This window comes from Brachyistius frenatus, unplaced genomic scaffold, assembly GCF_029030835.1.
Source record: "Brachyistius frenatus isolate BFR_SWC_R1_liver_20210118 unplaced genomic scaffold, ASM2903083v1 Contig_97, whole genome shotgun sequence".
NCBI classification, from domain to species: domain Eukaryota; kingdom Metazoa; phylum Chordata; class Actinopteri; family Embiotocidae; genus Brachyistius; species Brachyistius frenatus.
This window is the reverse complement of record NW_027210696.1, coordinates 850,128-868,204: the sequence shown is the minus strand read 5'-3', so window position 1 is coordinate 868,204 and position 18,077 is coordinate 850,128. Positions and strand designations below refer to the sequence as shown.

At 45.6% G+C, this 18,077-nt stretch overlaps 1 protein-coding gene across 1 annotated transcript; it reads left to right on the top strand.

Moving 5' to 3' along the window:
- On the top strand, positions 1-17,246 carry LOC138628256 (zinc finger homeobox protein 3-like). The gene is given in 12 exon segments (XM_069711198.1): positions 1-375; positions 2,754-4,461; positions 4,550-5,091; positions 5,259-5,472; positions 6,134-6,238; positions 6,348-6,484; positions 6,707-6,817; positions 8,295-8,457; positions 8,625-10,846; positions 10,848-13,355; positions 13,438-14,103; positions 14,195-17,246. Coding segments are annotated over 11 exon segments (8,457 nt in total). The 5' UTR covers positions 1-375; positions 2,754-2,789; the 3' UTR covers positions 14,312-17,246.
- Positions 17,247-18,077: the final 831 nt, after the last annotated feature.

Below are 18,077 nucleotides of genomic sequence, written 5' to 3'. Positions count from 1 at the left end.
GTCTGCGCAATTACGCACATGCGCACTGGGCGTAATCTCAGCCATTTTTTGAAGGAAACTAATTAGCAGGAATAAAGAGCCAAGTGTTTTTCCTCCCACAGTGATCAGAACTCATTCTACCTCTGGAGCTCGCACAAACCCCTCCGTCCCCCATCTTCTGTTTACTACAGCCTATATGTAGCTTTAATTACACTGTTGTTTGGTAACAACTTGGACCCCGCTGCTCTCTCTCCCTCTCCCCATTTTTTTCCCCTCCTGGCTCCGTAAAAACGCAGAGGATCATTCATAAGGAATGAGTGGGCTTCCTATACGATTGTTTTCCGGACTACTACACATTCAGCGTACGGAGCTTTGTACCAGAGTCGCTGCAGAAATGTAAGTGTGCCATTTGTTTACGATATTGAGGGGAGCTGAAGGGAAGCGATCCGGCGGAGGGGAGGCGGGGGTGTTTGGTCAGTGTAGCCTGTAATTCTCACAAATCAAGCTTTTGTTGATCTGTTTGTGCATTGAGTCACCTGTTACTGGTTACTGAACGCGATCACTCTTGGTTTAGCGGAATCGGAGAGTGGTACGGTGGGGTAGGATACACTGTAAACAAAGGCTGAAGTAGTCTGGGAGCTGATGGTTGGTCAGTCTCTTGACAGAGACGGGGAGTGAACTATTCAAGCCGCTGCCTGTCCGGTATTCACAAACAGCACCCGCTACAATGGTCCCAGAATAATGCAAAATACAGCCCGGTGCTTTTACCTTGAGACAGGATGTGGTCCACTGGGTCTTCACGCAAAGCAGCTGCGTTAAAAACAGTATTTGTCCATATCCAGCTGCATGTCCAAGACCTATAGTGGCAAACAAAAGGCATTTTCCTAAAGTATAGCCACACAACTCTTCTCCCTGTCTGTTTCTCTCTCTCCCCTCACACCCTTGTCCTTTCTCTCTCTTAACACACACACACACACACACACACACAGACACCAGTTTATAGTCAAACTGATAGTACACTTTTGTTGGATTATTTGGATGTAATTTTATGTTGCAGTGTTTGCAGTTTTCTATGAGAAATAACAAATACGTCATATGCATTAATATCATAATATCAACACAAAACAGTTGCAATAGGCCCATGCAGGTTTAATTTCAGGTGCTCTGTGTGTCTTAATTGACATCATCTGAATCAGTTGCACAACAGGATGTACACACATTAACACGCATAGATGTACACACACACACACACATTGTTAAATGATGGTTTCCCGCACTTGTGATCGATAGAGAGCCAGGAATGCTTGTATAAATAGTTACATTGCCGATAGACCCAGGTTATTGATTGGAGTGTAAATGAAAATCTTTATCAGATTAGAGACTGTTCTCAGCTGCTGGCAGGCCAGCTCAGCCCCTCAGCACTCTCTGGCAGGACAGTGGACAGCTGCATTGGGCAAGGGTCTGTGGCCTGTGACATAAACACAGTACATTAAAGCACTATAAGAGTGCCGATATGAGCCATATATCTTAAAGCTGCAGAGAGGAGGAGAGGGGGTGGCTACAGGAGAGAGAGAAGGGGTGTTTAAGGAGGAGGAAGAGGGGGTTGGTTGAAGGAGAAGGTGAAAGGGTAGATTAAGGTCTCTCCTTGATTAAAAAAAGGTCAGTAATGAGATTGTGGGACACACACGGACTAACAGAGATGTATCTGTCTAATGGTATTCATCTGTCAGTCAGAAACCAAAGAGGGGATAGGCCAGATTAATTTTTCAGGCAATTGTAATTGTATTGTGCTGATATGATTCGGAATCTTTGTCAAAAGTAATTGTTCAATTTTTACACATTTTGATGGTTAACTGACAATTTCAAAATCTTAAAATGCAGATTTTTATAACTGTATTAACCTTTTACAAATGTTTTTTTTTTTTTTTAAATGTTCCACATTTATGGACTACAAATGTGCGAATATAGCTTCAGTTTACTACAAAAGGGATGCATTATTTCAATGTACAATATTGCTTTAGGGGAGGTCTATTTAATGAGGATTAATGTGTTTATAGGCAACACAACCTACAGGGGGTGGACACAATATGTTATACACATGTGGAGAGGTCCAAATAAAATTCACTACACTGCAACACCACAAATAAATGACTTAAAAAAAATTACCAAAGATTTTAATTGACACGTCTTTAAAATCTAAACAGCCTTTGTAGAAGCTTCACACAAGTATTTTGTGTGCCAACCACTTGTGTTTTCACTGAATGTGGTAAGTGTTCATTGTGCAAAAATCTCCAGTGTTAAACAGTGATCCCATTGCCTCATAATATCTCTGTGCTAATTTGCAGCTAAAGATGTAGAGACTGATACACTGGCATTAAAAAGTGTTCTTTTATCTGCTTTTATCTAAGTGTGGCAATTTAGTGGAAGCCCTTTAGCTCAGAAGCGTTCAGTTCTTTATTTAATCCTATCCCCTGAGGAATATCATAGACCTCCTGCGTAGCCTTTACCCGCATTCCTCTACCTAGTTTAGCGCTCACGCTATTGATTTTCCCATTAAGGGCTAACGCTAACCCCTGGGTAACCAGCCTCCGGATTGTGCACTGTGAAGGCTGTATTGAACAGATGCTATCCAGGGACACTAATCAATGCCTCCACTGTTATGCAATATTATTTACATGACTCCTGTATTTCATTTGCTCCTCTGTTTTTCTTCACTTCTCTGCTGTCTCTGTCTGTCCCGCTCCCTTCTCTTTCTCTGTATCTGAACCATACAGGTGGGGCAGTAATGTGTGGCAGCTGTAGCCTCTGGTATGGACAGCGGTGAGGGAGGAGGAGGGGATGGAGGGGGAGGAGAGGAGAGAGATGCTGACCTCAGTCCCCAGGCTTTATCTCTTCCTCTCCTGACCCTGGCGGTCATTCCTGAGCAGGGGTCATCCTCTCATACCTCAGCCATGGCCCCTGCCAAAGAGCCCCTGACCCTGCCTCAGCAGGGGGAGGAGGGCGCAGAGGGGTCCCAGGCTAGAGAAGAGACCCAGGGAGGTGAGCAGAAAGAAGGAGGCCAGCATTCACAGGAAAATGGAGTGCGTCAAAAGCAGGCGATGAAAGAAGACTTCGGGGAGGGATATTTGTCAGGGCAAAGGAAGGAAGAAGGGGAGGTGCATGTAGGTATGGGAGAGGCATCAGTTACAGGGGGCCTCCCAGCAGCCCTCAGCAGCAAAGGCAGAGAGGAGGAGAAGGAAGAGGAGGAGGCCATCTCAAACCAAAGCCAAACCAAATCCAAATGTTCTTTATTACCTCAACAGAGCCAGCACAGCTCTTCTTCCAGCACTGCAAAGGCCAGTGGCACACTCGACAGCAAAATAGACGCCTCTCCAAAGCCCTCCCCCACTTCTTCCCCCTCTCCAAAGCCCTCCCTTCTTTTTCCCATCTCTCCAAAGCACTTCAGTTGTCCGTCCTCCTCTTCTGCCCTGCTGAGCGACACAGAGGTAAAAGACATTAAGGGAGATCAGGGCTGGATTTCTGGGTTTCCTCAGAGCTTTAGATCCCAGCAGTTTCCTCTGGCTTTTCCACTGGTAGGCACGGAGCCTGCCAGTACACCTGCTGAGGATGATGGACTGACAGGGGTTCCTCACTCTTCCATTTACAATGGAGATGGTGCCAAAGCTCCAGAACCAAATGACAGCCAGCTAGACATAGAGGTAGATGACGAGAGAGACAAAGACGGAGAACAGAAAGAAGCTGTCCTTAAAAACCTCAACCAAGACCTCTCTCCTAATTCACTGACTAGTCACATGACCATAATGCACTCACGCAACTCCTGCAAGACCCTGAAATGCCCCAAGTGTAACTGGCACTACAAGTCTCAGCATACACTACAAGCCCATATGAAGGAGAAACATCCGGAGACGGGAGGCCAATGTGTGTGTGGCACCTCCGGGGGAAAGTGTGTGTGCGGTGGTGCAACAAATGGTGTGTGTGGGTATTGCAGTTCGGGGAAACCCCATCCTCGCTTAGCCCGAGGTGAAACCTACGCCTGTGGCTACAAGCCCTACCGCTGTGAGGTGTGTGACTATGCTACCTCATCGAAAGGCAACCTCAGCATACACATGCAGTCGGATAAACACCTGAATAACGTTCAAAACGGGGGCCTCTCGAATGGTCACATGCACACCTCTCACATTACCAACAACAGCAGCTCCTCCAACGGTCACGCAGCGGATGAGCAGGCGTACAGCAAGCTCCCACTCTCTATTCCCACGCCTACAACCCAGCCTGCCAAGCTCACACCACCCGCACACTCCCACTCCCATGGTAAGCGGTGGCGGTGCGATGTGTGCGACTATGAGACCAGCATTGCCCGCAACCTGCGCATACACACCACCAGCGAGAAACACACACACAACATGCTACGGCTTCAGAGGGGTTACTATCTGTCTCACTGCAGGAGCCTTGGCCCACAGCTTAAACACCTACAAAACACAGGTGAGTACAGTGTTGCGTCACTTGCTGTAATTCAACATGGAAATTCAAAAGTGCGTTCACTCTGGTTCATGGTTTCTCTCCGTTATAGGTGCCGAACTGTCCTTGAACATGCGACTGACCAGTCAACAAGTCACAGAGCAGCAGCCGGTCACCCTTGGCTCTACGCTGACTCCTTCTCCCTCCCCCTCTCCTTCTCCCCCTCCAGCCCCATCTCTGTCCCCCACTGGACCCCTCTCCCAGGGCGTATTCCAATGCCTTGTCTGCTCCTGCTTTTCGTCCGACAGCTTAGAGTCTGTGGAGCAGCATCTGAATGCTCCCCGCTCCTTGCCACAGTCCGAGTGGTGCTCCCTCGTCGCTGGTGGTTGCCACTGCAGACTGTGCGGCTACACCACCCCGCTGAGGGCTAACTTCTCCTTGCACTGCCAGACTGACAGACACCGCACCCGCTACCAGCTTGCTGCTCACCTCCAGGAGGGCGGAGACAGGGGCCAGGAGGGGGCAGCCCTCATCGCTAAGGGCAACCCCATCCAGCTGAGGTGCAACCTGTGTGACTACGTGACCAGCAGTTTGGAGAAGCTCCGAGGGCATTCCCTCAGTTCACACCATGAGGCGAGCGTCCGGGTTTACAGAGTAAGTACACAAAAACACCTTTTCTCACACTACACTAAAGCCCTGTGTCTTTGAACCTGCAAGTAGCATTATATGCAAAAATTTACTTTGCACTTCAAAGGGATCAGACTAGATTTAACAACAATCAGACCATAATATTTTATGGCTTTCTCTTCTACAATTTTCAGTTCCTGCAGCAGTATGACGGTGAGGTTGATGGAGGTTCGTGGCTGTTCCATTGCCTTCTATGCAACCACTCCTCCTCTTCTAAACTCCAAGTACTGAAACACAGTCAAACCCCGACGCATCAGCAGAGGGAAGGGCTACTACAGCTGCAGCCAATGGGTGGAGAGGAGCTGGCAGCCATTTTTACCATCAGGAAAAGCCCTGATGGTGTCACAGGTGAGAATATGAACTGTGTGGGTGTATTTTTGTCATGTAGCGTGTGGTCGCTGACATCAGAGAGCAGTGAGGGGATTTAAATGAAAAGAGTGAGAAAATGAGTAATGGCTGTTGCTGAGATATTGATCAAGCAAAGCGATTAGTCGATACACATCCTTGTTATATCCCCAATCACCCCTGACAACAGCTAACTAGCACCTGCTAATCAATGGACCAATACAAATCCCCTGGACATGGACTGTGGGAGGTGGAGACGAGTCACTATTCTTCAGTCTGTGCAAGCTAAACCCCTAAATATATTATCTGGAGTCTGTGGACTGTGCAACACCTAAAATGAGTAGTTCAACGCTTCATTTGTAAATTAAATCTTTCCTGCTATTTATCTCTGTGCAAATTAAGACTTATTGAGGTGAACTGATGTGTTGTAAGTCCATATTACCTCGACTCCACCTCTGAGGAGAATCTAATGCAGAATCAATACTTGATCAATAGTGTATGGAGGCAAGCAAGAAGAATGAAATGTGGTCCAATGTCACTAGTCTTTTTGAAGGATGTTATCTGGAGAATAATATAAACTACAATTAGCTTGATAGTTTGTGGTAACATCTTGTAAAAAGCGCTTTGTTTGCATAACATAATTACTTATCGTGTCCTCTCCCAGGAGAGCTCAGTGAGGATATGGAAACTTCCAGTGAGACCAGCACTGGTCCTTTGGACTCAACCAAAGACACTTGTAACTTGGGGGCAAAGATTTCTGAAGAGACAGGTATGGCTGCTTGTATAAATTCAATAACATGGCAATAGTTCACTCAAATACTAGTATGATAATATATTACATAGTAAATATAAATCAATTTATATGTTCATATTTGAAGAAGAGACAAGGAGGGAGGAAGGAGAAAAGAGGGAGCCACTGCCCTCAGTCAAGCGTCCGTCCTCTGGATGCGAGGAAATGGAAAACTCGATCTCAACCAAACGCCCCAGAACACACCAGCAAAATGAGAACCAGCAGGTGAGCAGTTGACACAGATTTTAATAATGTAAGTATGTTCACTGGAATTTTTAATGTACCAGTGGACGCGATGAATGCAGTTCTAGATTAGAGGCCCCGTCATTTCCTCGTGTAATCTCACAAACCCAAGCACACCTCTGGCCTCTCGCTAATAATTCAACATTTAGATCATTTTTCTCACTTTTCTCTCCTAATCTTTCCCCCCCCTCTTCTCTCTTTTAGACTGTCCAGTGCCCTTTGTGCCAGGTTAAACTCCCATACACACACCTTCGTCAGCATCTCACACATGTGCACAGCGTGGCGCAGGACTGTGTAGACAAGCTCATCAGCACAGTAAGTGTATGCAACTGTTTATTTGTTGTATTTGCGTTCTTCAGGAAGCAAAAGAAAATGAGAAGGCAAAGCGATGGGGGATGGGGGAGAGTGAAATGTAGGGAGACAATTCCATTAAGAAGGCACCAGAGAGAAAGGCAGCGCTTTTTTTTTTTAATGCATGTTTAAGTAGCTCCCCGCTATCATCTTTGATGCAGCCGTGCATTCGGTGTGCGCGTGTGTGTGCATGCGCGTTTTTTTTAGAGTGGAAGAGAGAGGGTTTGACTGAGTGAGTGAGGGAAAAGCCAGTCTTTCTATAATGCATGTTTAAGTAGCCCTCTATTACCAGAAGTGCAGTCAAGCTAAAAAGGGGCCCCCATGCTTTTTACTGTGTCTCTCCAACTAACAATGACCGGTCATCTATCCACATCACCATCCTCCATCTCCCTGGCCCTGTATGCTAAGTGGCCTTTGTCTCTTGCTCTCTTCCCTCCACTTCACTGACTGCTTTTCACCCTTTCTCCCCTCTGCTGTCCCCCCCCCCCACCCCAGCTACTCCTATCATTCCTATTCTGCAATTTCTGTCCTTGCCCCTCCCTTTCTGTCTCTCCCAAGCTCTCTTTCAATTTCTTATGCGTTACCCCTCCCTTACTCACTGTCTTTCTCCAGAGCAGGTTTTTTTTGTTCATTGCCCCATACTTCCTCCCACCCTCTCCCTTCTCTCTCTTTTTCATATTCTACAAGCCCCCATCCTCCCTCCTTTCCCTCCTACCCCTCCCTTACTCTCTCTGATAGTAATTGAGGTTCATTAATTCAGACTGAGGTGATGATGGCCATTATGTACCTTGCTTTCCAATTACGCTCTCTAGATTAAGCCTGACCTTCAGTTTTCTCTGCAGTGTGTATGTGTGTGTGGTTGTTCTTCTCTTTGGCTCTTATAAAGCTGTTACGCAGAGAAAACTCTTGTCATGTAAATCTCATCTTTGGCTGTCTGTCCTTTCCTTAGGGTAGCTAGCTGTTCTCATAGAAATAGTATTTGGTCTCGATGGCTTGAAGCTGTGGGGATGGAGATTTTCTATATGAAGAATGATTTTAAATAAATTCATTATTCAGCTCAGTAAAGTTTTATTAAACCCTTGGGGCATGTTGGAGGGTGTCGCAGGAACTGAAGGGCAGACCCACATATCTCAACCATGTATACTTATTAACAAATTGATGTGCCTTGCTGCTTATACTGCTGTGCAGGCAGGTGCAAGATGTAACGATACACTTGAATGTTTTATGATATTAGTACGGGGAGTGCGGGCACTCTGTGTTTATACATCTTGATATTTGCTCGCTATTGTACAATTAAATATGTTTTATTCATAGTGCTGGATTAGGAAAATGTGGCAATAACCCATATTTGTTTTATTCTGAATTGGTAAAACCACACTGAGTGGCAATAAAAACCAAGAAAGACCAAAACTGACAGTCCATTGCATTTTTATTCTTCTAGGTCACACCACCCATGGAACAACAACAGCCTCAGCTGGAGACTGAACTACAGACAGACTCACGCACAGACGATATTCAAAAAAATAAAACCACCAAGAACCACAATGCAAACTGTTCCCATACTGCAGATGCCATTGCCTCATCTGATTCACAGAAAAACAAAGGTTGGTGTAAAGTGCACGATAAAGCTGACCACAAAATAGATACTCATTGTAGAATCAATAATACAAAACCATATCATGTTCATTTGTTCAAAAGACTTTAATTGTTGACCTACTGTTGTTCTAAGGTGATTCTAAATTCACGGTCAATATTTTTGTGCATTTTGCAGGGATTTTAGATGAGAACACTGAAGGAGATGTAGCCGCACCCAAAGATGTCACAGCTCTTCTCACCCCACCTCTGGAGGACAACACCGCTCACCCTTCCACTGGCAGACTGGCTCCTCAGTCCCCAACTCAAGTCACCCCCTCCTCTCCGCCCCCATCCCCACCCAGCGACCCCCCTCCCCTGTCTGATCGCCATGGTTACCGGTTCCGTTGCAGCAGGTGCAGCTTGGCGTTCCCCACTCAGGAGAAGCTCCAGCTGCACTGGCAGTACCATGCCATGAGGGCGGCGACAGAGTGCCCTCTCTGTTCGAGACAATGCCGCAGTCAAGAGGCCTTGCAGAGACACATGCAGAACACACACTCACAGCTGGATAACACACAGGGGCAGAATACACTCTTTCCGCCTCATACTGTGCAATACATGGAGAATAATAAGAATTCAGTACAACAAGATTTTAGTTTATCACCTCAAGTGGGTCAAGAAGCAGGAGAGGGTGATGATGAAGAGATAGATGAGGAAACCATAGGCATGGAGGTAAAGGAGGAACAAAAAGAAGTTAAAGAAGAAGTTAAAATTCAAGAGAATGACACAGTCTCTGAAGGGGATGGAGGTGAAGAAGATTTAACTGAGCCAGAGAAAAGGTCACACGAGGAGATCATTTCAGAACCTAGTTCCAGCTCTCTTGTCAAAAAGACCTCTAACCCCACAATGGACCGTTATCTTGATCCATCCAGGCCCTATAAATGCACCATTTGTTCTGAATCTTTTACTCAGAAAACAATTCTTCTGGTCCACTATAACTCCGTGTCCCATCTCCACCGGGCCAGACGAGCCCTGCAGGACTCTAGCACAAGTGTTGCTGTCCCAGAGGCTCCCCGCGGCCCAGATCCTAGGCCCTACCGCTGCCGATTGTGTGGAGTGGGCTATAGCCAGAGCTCCACGCTGGACATACATCTTCGCTCTGTCCTTCATCAGACCAGAGCTCGTGCTGCCCAGAACCCAGCTCCACAGACCCCAACATCTAGTGTAGCTGTTCCAGTGTCAGGCCCCAGTACTGCTACTCAGGCTGCTACCACCAGAGAGGAAACATCCAAGAGTTTGCCTTTCACTAAGAAGCCAGATGGAGTAAGCTGTTCAACCTCTTCGTTAGTATGCCCTGGTTTAGTAGCCGAGGCCCAGCCAACCCTTTCTAACCTAACAGACAGCCAGCAGGCTAAAAAGAGAGTGGCAGAGCTTCTAGCATCAAGAAACCAGCTAATGCTCATACAACAGCAGCAGATAGCCCAGGCACAGGTCCAAGCTCAGTTACAACAGCACACGGCTCTGCTCCAGTCTCAAGTGATGCAGCACCTTCCCTTAGTGCCAGAGAATCTCCTTCAACAACACTTCTCACTGGTGCCAGACAACTTGCTCTCTCTGCAGCAGCAACTTCTTCTGCCCTTCTACTTGTCAGGAGACATGACGCTCAACTCAGAGTTAACTGTTAAAAGTCCAGAATTCAGTTACTCAATATCTGCCAACTCCATCCCAAAAGAACAAGTTAAGGCAGAGACTAAAAGAGAGTCCCAAACAGATGAGAAACAAACGCAGAAACAACCAAAAGATCATTTGCAGTGTGAGGTCAAGGTGAATACAGTCTGCCGTGGACGTTTCATCAACCAGATAGAAAGACAACACAGAAATTCTAGTCTTAAGGAAGAAAAGGATGTTAAAAATGAGAGTCAAAAGGAGGAAGCAGTTTCTTCCTCATTTCTTGGATCACAGTGTCCTCCTCCGAGAGTGCCCTATGCTGCCGTGAATGGGGAGCCTCTCAGATCCCTGCTGCAGGGTTATGGCTATGAGCTGGCACTGCAATATATACAAAGTAGACACAGGCACCAGCAGCAGATAGCAACTCAAATAATACCAGATAAGCAAGAGTGCCCTGATATGAACAGGATGGAAGTGTGCTCAGTGGAGGAAAAAGATGAGTTCAGTAAACTACAGAATGTGAAGATGGAAAACTGTAATAAGGACATCAAAGAAGAGGAAGGCAATGGAGAGGTAGAAAGCTTGCCACAAGAGAAAAAGCAGAACAAAGATGAGGTATCTGCAAACAAAGGTAAAAAATGCTGTGAAAGAGGAGAGGAATGTGGAGACTGTGGAAAGTTTTTTTCAGATGCCTTGATTTTAAAAAGCCACCAGGAATACATTCATAGGATGCTTTTCCCTACTGCTGCACTAGGAGAGGTTTTCCAGAGTATACAGGCTGCAATATGACCAGATGTACCCCCTCACGCAGACCCAGTCTGGGGAGAATTCACCTGTTTGCAACCAAACTGCAGCTCCCGCCCCAGCCTCATGCTCAGAATCAGAACCAGCACTGGAATCAGTTAAGCCTCAAGTTAAAACCCTTGAACCCTCACCTGTATCGTCCATTTCAAATCCCATGAACAAAACAGGTGCTACAGCTACAGACCTAACAGTTACTGCCCTCGCACCTTCATCACCACCTTCTCCTTCTCAAACTCAAGACTTTCCACAACAGGAAGCACCCATCCTAAGCACCTCTTCTACAGCTACTTCTCAAACCACATCCCCGATATCTGTTTCCTTACCTAAAATACCCATGCTCCCTCTATCCTTGCCTCAGCTTCCTATACCCTCATTATCCTTAACAAAGCTCCCACCAATTCCTTTCCCCATGGAGCTACCTCTCCTCTCTCCAGTTGTGATGCAGTCTGTAGCTCTCCAGCCCCAGCCTTGGTTAGATTCAAGTGTGAACCCTGAGCTGGCAAAACTGTACCAGTCCCAACTTAACCCAGCACTGCTAGGGCATCAGGCGCAGCTTAGTCCAGCTTTGCTCGGTCAGCAACCACAGATCAGCCCGGCTTTGTTAGGTCAGCCTCCTCAGCTCAATCCTGCATTGCTGGGTCAACCATCACAACCTAGCCCAATCCCAACAGAACAGCAAAGTCAAGTGAGCCCAACAATACTTGAACAACAGCAGGGTAAGAGAACCCGAACCCGAATCTCAGAAGAGCAACTGGCTGTTCTGAGGAAATACTTTGATATTAATACTCTCCCCAGTGATGAAGAGATCAGCAAGATGTCTGCTCTGTCTGGTCTGCAACACAAAGTCATAAAACACTGGTTCCGCAACACCCTATTTAAAGAGCGCCAACGGGACAAGGATTCACCTTACAATTTCAACAACCCCCCAACCACAGCCCTGGAGGAGCCCAGAGAGGAAGTTGCACAAAACCAACCTGTAACACTTTCGCCATGTTCACTGTCCCCAGGCCTCCCAGCCAACGCCTCCCCACAACCCCAGTCAACAGACATATATAGAGGAGAGCCACACAGGGGCCGACGCTCTTCCCGAACCCGCTTCACAGAGCAACAGCTGGAGACCCTGCAGGGGGTGTTTGAGGTCACTCCCTACCCCAGAGAGGAAGAATATGACAAGCTGTCTGCTCTGTTGTCTCTCCCTAATAGAGTCATCGTTGTGTGGTTTCAGAATGCCAGGCAGAGAGCCCGCAAAAATCAAGACCAGGGGACGGATGATGGATTAGAGGGGAAGAACCAGCCTGACAACATACAAAGACAGAGAAATGGCTGTGACAAGAATGATGATGATAATCAGGATAACAGCTGTGAGGATGAAGGACAAGGTGACTCTCAGAATGAAAACTCCATGGATCTGACTTATGAGTATTACACCCATCCAGACTCACCCGCCCTCGATTCTTCCACCCGCTGCACAGAAAGTGAACATCCAACAGCCAAAGGTGAACCAACACATGCTACAAGTAAACAAGAAGATAAAACAGTCTCTCCACAGGCTCACAAGAGCCCAGCTCCTGGTAATACTCAAAACGGAATGTCAGATGCAGACATCCAGCATAAGGAAATTGTTCAGCCCATGAAACCAGTGTCTTGTCCACAACCTGAGCCCAAGTTTCCACCAGAAAGTACTTCAGAAAGACCACTGCCTCCGGCTGCCTCCTCTTCACAAAAAACAGTCCCCAACATTTTGTCTAATTCAGACCAGGGGCATACACCCAGTCCTCTTTCTGATCCAGCTCTTGAAAAGTCTGCTGATGCATCACCCAGCCTCCCTTCTGCTCCAGAGTCTGAAACAAGCCACACTCGCCTGCCTGATACCACAGCTTGCCTCTCCACTGAAATCCAACCAAAAACCCAGCTTCAAACCCAGGCCCAGTTCCAGTGCAGTCTTTGCCCAGCGTCCTTGCCGTCATTCCAGCTGTGGCAGGAACATCACACCAGGCACCTCTTGGCAGCTCAATCCCAGGTACAACTCCTCCACTCCAGCTTCACAGACCGAACCATGCCTTACATGATGCTTCACCCCAGCCACACGTTAATGGCCAGCCAAATGCTTTCAGGCGCAATGTCCCAGATACACCCTAATTCCACACATCCCATGATTTCACATTTAAACAGCATACAAATTAAGAACACACTCTCCGATCACTCAAGTAACAACCTTACCAATTCCCTGACACCCATAAAGCAAAGTACAAAGCATATTTCAGAGAACAGTTTTGAGGGCCAAAGGAGCGGTAGAGAGCTTGAAGAGGAGCACAGAAGAGATAAACGTCAGAGAACCACCATCACCCCAGAACAGCTTGAAGTACTGTACCAGCGCTACAGCTTGGACTCCAACCCCACCAGAGGAGTCCTTGAAAGCATTGCAAGAGACGTGGGCCTTGCAAGGCGTGTGGTTCAGGTACTGTATAGATGGGAAGAGAGAGAAAATATTTGAATGCTGTCGGTTATTTTGAATTTTAAAACACATATTTCTTCTGCAGGTCTGGTTTCAGAATACACGAGCCAGAGAGCGAAAAGGACAGTTCCGGTCAATGGGTCCAGGATCCAGTTTCACCTTGGGTTTGAACCACCTCCGCTGCCCATTCTGCAGGGCTCTCTTCAAGGTAAAGAGTGCTTTGGACGCCCATATGAGGTCACGCCACTGGGTGGAGGCTGAAAGAGCAGGCTACAACTTAGCAATGAGTAACGGCTCCATTGGGCAGACTGGGATGGCTCTGTCATCTGTCATGGACAGACCAGGCCCATCTATCTCTTCCAACCCTTTCCCAAGCCTCGGCTTTGTCATCAGCAACAAAGAGTTAACTATGAAGCCACCTATGACTTCTTTGTCTTCAACCACAAATCTAAACAACCCAGAGGAGGAGGATGACTTTGAGGAAGATGATGAGGACTACCCGTGTGAGGAAGGTTCCAGTATGGCTGACCAAGGATCTCCTAGTCCTGAAGGACCTGGGGGATCAAGCTCAGATTGGGGTGAGACACAAACTCTGCAGCAGCACCACCATCAGCAGCAGCGCCAAAGGACGCAGATGAGCCACTTCCAGGTGCTCCAGCTCAAAGACTTCTACAGGAGTCACCGCACCCCCAACCGACTCGAGTGTGAGACACTTGGCCAGGAGCTTGGGCTGCCTCACCGTGTGGTGCAGGTAATAGTTTCAAATATTGAAGACATAAGAAAATCTGAAATCTTCATAAAAGATTATGTTTAATATTTATTCATGTAAATGTTTTCTGCAGGTGTGGTTCCAGAATGCCCGAGCTAAGGAGAAGAGGGCCAGGAGCCTTAGCTCTGACTCTGCAGAGAGGGAGCAGGCTGAGCTGTCAGCAGGAGCAGGGGAGAGAGACAGAGCTTAGAGAGGCAGGATGCTTCCTTCGACTATGTTCTCACCAAAACCCCCTCCTGCAACTGCTGTCGACCTCGAAACATATACCCTGTCCACTGCTGCCAACCCTGTAACCTGAGCACCCCAAAGATGCAGAGCCACAGAGGCCCAAAGAGAAACTCTCCCAACTAAAAGTAGGAGAGAGCCCAAACCAAGTCCTCTCCACAGCAGCTTTCCTCTTTTCATATTGTTCTTAAACTCTTTCCTGGTTTGTCCTTTCTTGTTGAAAAGAGCTCCTCTCCCTATTCCGTGAGACACCTTACTACAACCAAACACCACCTTGATAAAAAAAAAACAAAAAAAAAACAACCAGATGCCACAGAGGCCAAAGAGCATTCTCCAAGTATGTGACCTCACTGCCCAGCTAGACCTGCAGTCTACCTCTCAGTCTGCATGACAGACTCACAGTGGGCCCTCCACCAGACAGTGCTAGATGACTAGCTGTGTAGCATGTAGTGCCAGTCTGTACGAGGCTGGAAAAGAAATTGTCAAAGAGATTTTAGTGTAAATAGAGAGCTCCAAAAAATAAACTTGAAGAAAAACAAAGCAGTTAACAGTGGAAGAAGAAGAAAAAAAAAACGGAATAATACCCTTGAAATACACAGGGGTATTCGCATAGAGCTTTTGTAAAGACTGACTCAGATTCCAAAGCTCATAACCAAAATTTTACATGTCTGTGGATTTAGTTTGAACATGTTTGTTTTCAACAACAAACTGCAGAGCTGACGTCTGTACGGTGAAGGGGTGAGATCTGCAGCTGGCATTGGTAAGCCCGATTACCAATAGACTGATACGGTGCTAGAGTGCAGCTTCACCCTCCAAAAGCCAATGATGAGTCTTCTGTTGTACATGTACTCCTTCTATGTTCCTTTAGTGGATAACAGCCCAAATAGCACAGAACGAAAAAGGCCAGTTTGTCCTCGAAGGGGAAAACTATTTTTTATAGCACTCAACCATTATACTGTATATGAAAACTTTAACCAAACTCAAATTTACATCGTGTGTGTTTAGTAATAGTTTCTTAATATAAATCTTATGGATTGAGATAAACTGTCTTGCTTCAATATAATAGTGTCATGATTATGAAAAGATTATGACAGCTTTGATATGTTCAGGCAAGGTGACTTACTGCCTTTCCGTTCTATTTGAATATACCAATGGCTTACCAATGTTATGTGATTAATGTAAAGCTTTCTATGCTCAGGTCAACAGCTCAACATGGCTCTGCTTCAAATGTGATCTTAATACTGTTCTTTTTCTGTTTTTAAAACAGAATAGGCCAGGTTTAACCTTGGAGTAAGTATTAAAAGATATCTACAAAAACATCTCTGTATTTCAAAGATCTGAGCTTTTCACCTCTGAGTAATAGATTGTTACAAAAAACCTTATTGAAACTAAAGTGTTTAATAGTGTGAGGGGTAAATGTACAGTATTTAGCTTTTGTATGGTTGACTCGAGACTTCATTGGATGTTTGAGACATAGCTCTCTTTTCCACTTACAGATAAGGAGCTCCTGCGCAAAGTTGAGAAAAAAAAAAACTTCGATTGTTATTGATGTTATTTTTGTACACTTAATTTATTTTCCCTCCTTCTCCCTTCCCTACACACTTTCCACTTTTTCTCTCTACGTTTCTTCCTCTGTTCATTTGCAACCAGTCCTTATTCTATCTGTAATAATGATAATATAACAATAATAGCTAAACAATAATTAATGCTTTAAGACAAAAATCCAAAGACGTGATAATACTTTAACCATATGACCTACAAAAATAAGCGCTACTGTTTACTTGACGATGTATTGCTGTTTTTAAAGAAGGAAGGAGTCCCTGTATCTAAGCTACTGTTTTCTGCCTCTCATAAGCACACTGGAGACTGTAACCAAAACCCCAAACTAGAGCCATGGCAGTCTGTAATATAGCGGTTGAAGAGTTTTACTTCTCTTGAGAAATGTTGCAGTTTATTTTTCTTTTATACCATAGTGTTGAACTTCAGCCCTTAAGGATGTCCAGTTTGCTGCTAATGTACTGTAGTTTCTAACGATACTGTAGAAAGATGCATGCTCTGATTGCTTTACCACTAGGCTTTAATGACTACAAACTGTAATGATACCTGTGATGCTGTTGATAAACTGCTCCTCTTTTATTCTGTTCAAAACAAATGGATATGTGGGGCTCAATTACATCAAGTTTGTTTTTCAGTATCCGATTAATTACCTTCTCTGAAAAGACAGAAATGGCTTTCGTAATAACCAGAAATATTTTTTCAAGCTTCCAGTTACAGAGAAACCCTCTTGGGGCATTAACTTCTCAATGCTTATGGAGATACTGCATAGTTAATTGAAGGAGTTCAGCCCCAAACCTTCCACCATTATGGTGTCTTTCTGTGTTGCAATGTCTCTAGTTTGTCCGGCTAAAACAGCTTTGCTGAACTCAGACTGACATCATAGCCAACTTTCCAAAGGATGTGGACTGACTAACTCTGTCATGTTTTGTTCTTAAACTAACCAATGTTTACGACAATACCAATGAGCTTTCTTCTGTACAGAAATGTGCATTCCAAATACCACAAAGGCAGTTTTTTTGTATACTGATTATTTCAAATTTAATTTCTCTCGTATTCTCTTGATCTTAGTGACTGTAAGATGTACATATTGGAGTCCTCTATGGTGAAGAGACTCTGTTATCCTTATTGTAGGTAAAACAATTCTTTTCGTTTTTTTCTGGATATGTTGTTGCCATAGTGATGACCAAAAAGATACCTGTGATGTGCACCTGTCCTTATGTCCTGCTCCAGTGGTTTAGTGTGTCTCTATACTCTCCCTTCCCCAGTTCTCCCCTGCTGGTATGTGTTTCTCTTCCTTTCCCTCCCCATACTCCACTGAGCTAAATAAAGTCTGCTTTGGTGCACGCTCTAGTCTCATCCTTTTGGTGTAACCGAGAGAAGCCATTTTGTGAATGTTGTGGTATGCGAGGGCGTCTGCCTGTTATACATGCGTTTCATATTCCAGGTTGTATGTGCGGCAGCGGTGTGTGTCTGGCTGAAAGATTTTAGATGTGCAACCATGTGTGTGTAACACAGCAGTGTGTGGAAGGCGTTTGGTGAATGAAGCCATGACCTCTGGGGTCACTTCATTAATTACATCTGTGACATTCAGCCAGATGAGTTTCCTTTGTGACTAAATGATATGATGAATATTAACGACCTCGGATGAATTACATTGCTGCTCCTGCTGCTGCTGATGATAATGTGTTTTACGACTCTGGGAGAGAGGGAAGGAAAATTGCACACTACAGCACATTTAGGACACACAGATTTTCATATGCAACATTTCAAAGACCACAGCTTGGGTTGGGAGAGACGATTTTATTATTTTGTTCTTTCTTATGTAAAACTTTCCAGTGGTTGATGAGACAACTTGCCAGAGAGGAAAAAACTTAAATGAACACAGGAACGTGTTGTTCGCTCAGTCACGCAAAAGTCAAGCACAAACTGGAATCGGCTTCTTGTTCTCCAGCAGCAAGCTATTCGCTTAACCATTGCACAGAGATGCAACAACGGAAAATGTAACCGCTGTGTTCCGTGTGGTGTTGTGGGAAGGAGCCTAACAGATACATGGGGAGAACAATAGCAAAGTAAACACAGAAGAGGGCTTGAGATAGCTTCGTAGCTCATGATAGCCATCTTAGAAAGTCATCCTGATAAAGTGATCCCCCACCATTTCTCCTTCTCCCTGTCCT